We start from the raw sequence: 4235 nt of genomic DNA, 5'->3' as shown, positions 1-4235 counted from the left end.
GATAGTGAAAGTATTATATTAAATAATTTAATTAAATATGTGAAATAATCTAAAAGATTTTAACTATTATTTATATGAAAAGATATCTTTATATGAATAATACTGTAATAACTGTAATTTGTGCTTGAATTTTTTTTCCTTAGGCTATTGTTTTCTCTAATTGTATTGGTCCTCGAAGCCTTGAGGGTGTTTTCTAAAGTTATATTTGTTTTTGAAAATAGAATAAGATAAGATATTGAAAACAAGATATAAAGAATAGAAATATAAAATTTTGTGTTTTTATATTTAGTTTGGGGATAAATTAGAATAAATTATAAAAATTTAATTTATTTTTATTTTTTTATCCAAAAAATTTGAGAAGAAAAATATAATAATAAAAAATATAATTATAAAAAATTAACAAAAATAATAAAAAAATAAAAAATAAACTGTGATCTTTGTTACTATTTCTGTGTCTTTCGTATCAGGATGGACACAAAATACACTAATTTAGTATCTCTTGACATAATGTTTCTGTCTATCTCATTTATCAAACACAATTTTGTGTCTTTATATTTCTGTTTTAGTGTCTCGTCCCTATAAACAAATGCAGCCTAAGTATTAATTACACGTTAAAATATAATATCAAGTCAAGAGGCCAAAGACTGAAAAAGAGTTTTATAAGATATTATAGGAAGGGTTTTGTCAGGTAGACAATAACTTTTATAAACAACGTGAATAGTGGGGAGTTAATACTTAAAATGGCCCCTGAAATTTGACCCCGACACAATTTAGCCCTTAAACTTTCATCTGACTCAAATTGTACCCGTAATATTAGGATAACCATCTGCACACATAGTGAATTGAACATCCAGTCATTATTATCTGTGCATGAATGAGAATAACTAGGGAACCAAAAGCATATCAACCAAAAATCAGCCAAAATGTATTTGGGTTCCATGAAAAATCGGGTTTTGGTTTGTGCTCCGTGATCTCAGGAGTGGTTTTCAAACATATTATTCAAAAAGTGATTTTAATTAAACGATTTTATTTACTTTTTAGCTGGTCACATTTTGGTTCCATATACTTTTCCTTGAATTAAACATCCAACATATCCATTATTCACATTATTCAATATTTTCATTATCTACCTATACTTTTCATTAACTGAATTATCTAATAATTATCAAGTATGAATTTCACATAAGAAATAATAACATGCGAATTTCCACTAGTAATAACTAGCTTTCTAATAATAGAATTTCCAAGGTGTTAGAACTCATTACATTACATGTTTTTGCATGCATGTTACATTTTATTACGTAACCATATTACTACTTTTTTTGTCATCATCAGGTACCTCACACACATTGCAAGGTCTCATTTGTTACCATCATGGTTGGCTCGGGTGAATCCCACAACCGGGACACCAATCAATGCAACAACCATCATGCTTTTCGCCACCGCCATTATCGCCTTCTTCACAAGCCTCGATGTCCTCGCTAACCTCCTCTCAATCTCAACTCTCTTCCTCTTCTCTCTCGTCGCAATAGCCCTCTTGGTTCGCCGCCACTACGCCCACGGATCCACCAAGAAATCCGACGTGGCGAAATTCTGCGCCTGCATTAGTCTCATTGTGGGTTCCTCTGTTGCCTCTGCGGTTTACTGGACTCGCACTGAAGCGTGGTTTGGTTATGCCGTCACGGTTCCTCTTTGGTTCGTTGGAACAATTGGGATTTGGATCTTGGTTCCCGTTGCAAAGAAGCCAAAGATTTGGGGTGTTCCATGGGTTCCATTGTTGCCATCAGCTTCTGTTGGAATCAACATTTTCCTTCTTGGTTCTTTGGATTTGGATTCGTTTAAGAGATTCGGATATTGGACTCTGGTTTTGGTTGTGTATTACTTGCTTGTGGGATTGCATGCTTCTTATGACATTGCAAAGCTACGTGATCATAATAATAAGGAGAAGGAGAACCAATTGAATTTGGATGAAGAAAATCAAAATAATGGTGTTCTAGCATTGCCACAAAGTAGTGGAAATTAAATGAAAAGAAAAGGACAAATATTGTCCCGCGAATATTTTTGTTCCTGACTATTAAAAAATATTTTTAAGTTCCTGGCTTTCACAAAACTTAGACGAATCAGTTCCTCCGTCTAAATGCCTCCGTTAGGGACTGCACCGTCCAAATGCCTCCGTCAGGGATTGATCTGTCCAAATTTTGTGAAGGTCAGGGACTTAAAAGTATTTTTCAGTGGTCAAGACGAAAATGTACACAGAGCAAAAAGTCAAGAATCTATTTGTCTGTTTCTCTTAAATGAATAATGAATGATATGTGATGATAATGTATGTAATAGTTTCTTGTTTATTCTTCGCTTTGTATGTAGGTGGAAATTCAAGTGCAGTCAATTTTAAGTGAAGTTAATAATTGAAAGTTGTTGGAGAAAAATTTAATCAAATCAGTCAAATTATTTTAACTACTCTTAACTATCAACTTTACGTGAAATTGACTATACTTGATTTCACCTTGTATGTATTTGCTCTGAAATAAGGACTAGGTTTTGTTTTGTCACTAATTATATGAAGTTTGAGTTTTATACTTTAAGTGAGTTTTAAAACTAAATTCTAGTGCTTTTTGGAGTGCGATTCAATTTTTACTCACTTTTTAATTGTTATGGGGAATTTGTGCCTTATTTTTTGGTGTCAAATATTTACTGAATTTATTTTTAATAGTAAATTTTAAATATTTTTAAAATTTGTTATTTTTTTATATTTTTATATCTTGATTTTTATTTTTAAACAAAAATATTTTTATGTGAATAATTATTCTTATTTAATTATAAAAAAAGAATAAAGACAAAAATTTTCTGTTTGACACAAAAATTTATATATTTACTAAAATTGTTTTTTCTCTATATTTTTATTTCTAGCCTCTAGTTATCTAAATACAGCATAAGTGACAATTTTTCTTTCAAAAATTAATCTGTTCCTTGTTAGCCATAACATCCATACCATAGCGGGAAAAAAAAACACCTAAGTTTGAGGTCCAAATTTCTTTGCAACTTAACCTACCACAATTGTAGAGCTAAGAAAAGCTATGATTTATTGCTACTGCATTTTCCCCTTCATTATTCTTTCTGATGTTGGGGGCCATGGAGGGCAATTTGGTCCTTTTGTAATAAGCTTCCGCCGATGAATTAAATTCATGTAACATCAATTATTATGGCCATGCATCATGCATGGAATAATCAGACATAACTTCAAACAGAGTGAGAAAACAAGAAAATTGACCTCTTTTCTACAGCATCAATTTTGACATACTTTTTGTTAGTTTTTCAGGTTAAAAAAAAAGATTTTTTAAAGTGATAATACTAATAAAGTAATAAAGTGATACTTTAATTACTTTTAAATTTGTAATATTTATTATTTGTGAATTTTATTATTTTAATCTAAGGATGATTAATGATATAATTTTTTTTAAGTGACAATATAATTTTAGAAGAGTCAGACCTAGCAGATTAAGAATTAATCTATTGTGGTACTGACTTTATTTAAAGATTTATCACTGGTCAATAAATTACTGCATACATAAGACAAAATTTAAACTACCAATACTTATTTAAGTAGACTAATAAATTAACTATTAATCTAACCCAATTTGATTATCAATTTTGACATGCTACCACTTCTAATTATTAGATCATCCTGTTGTCACTTTGGACTATAGTAGTTTTGGACTTTAACCTCTCATTTAACTTCATACATTTCACATTTGTTGACTATATAGTCTCCACCATTATGGGCTTTGAAGAAAATAACCAATAACAAGACAAAGAACTTCAGCACATATTCTATTATTATTCTTTATTGGAAGAAATAATTAATATATATGGGTACAAATTAGTGGACCAAATAATGAAAAAATTATTTGAAGCTAAGAAATAAATCACTTTTCAACAACTCTGTTAATAGCTTTTTAACTACCCAAAAGATGGACTTGATGGGGGAATAGAGAGTTCTTGTTTCATATACACCTTACAAGGAAAAGTCAAAATCATCATCAACTCACATAATCCACAAACTAAATGCCAAACTTTGACATAATAAATACTTGATTAACCCTTTAATCCGCGCCGTGATTACCGTTAGTCACACATCTTTGAAGACATGACAAAAACCAAACCAACTTTTTTAAATTAAGAAAATAATGTTATTTGTTCTATTTTTATCTTATATATATATATAAATTAATACACAT

General features: G+C 30.1%; 1 protein-coding gene across 1 annotated transcript in view; it reads left to right on the top strand.

Moving 5' to 3' along the window:
- LOC107622476 (cationic amino acid transporter 1-like) overlaps positions 1-2446 on the top strand; it is a 5129-nt gene extending 2683 nt beyond the window's left edge. The window contains exon 3 of the mRNA XM_021114207.1: positions 1336-2446. Coding sequence (XP_020969866.1) covers positions 1336-2023 — 688 coding nt within the window. The 3' untranslated portion in view covers positions 2024-2446. The remainder of the gene's footprint in view (positions 1-1335) is intronic.

This window comes from Arachis ipaensis, chromosome B10 (assembly GCF_000816755.2).
Source record: "Arachis ipaensis cultivar K30076 chromosome B10, Araip1.1, whole genome shotgun sequence".
Classification (NCBI taxonomy): Eukaryota; Viridiplantae; Streptophyta; class Magnoliopsida; order Fabales; family Fabaceae; genus Arachis; species Arachis ipaensis.
This window is presented reverse-complemented; position numbering and strand designations above follow the sequence as displayed.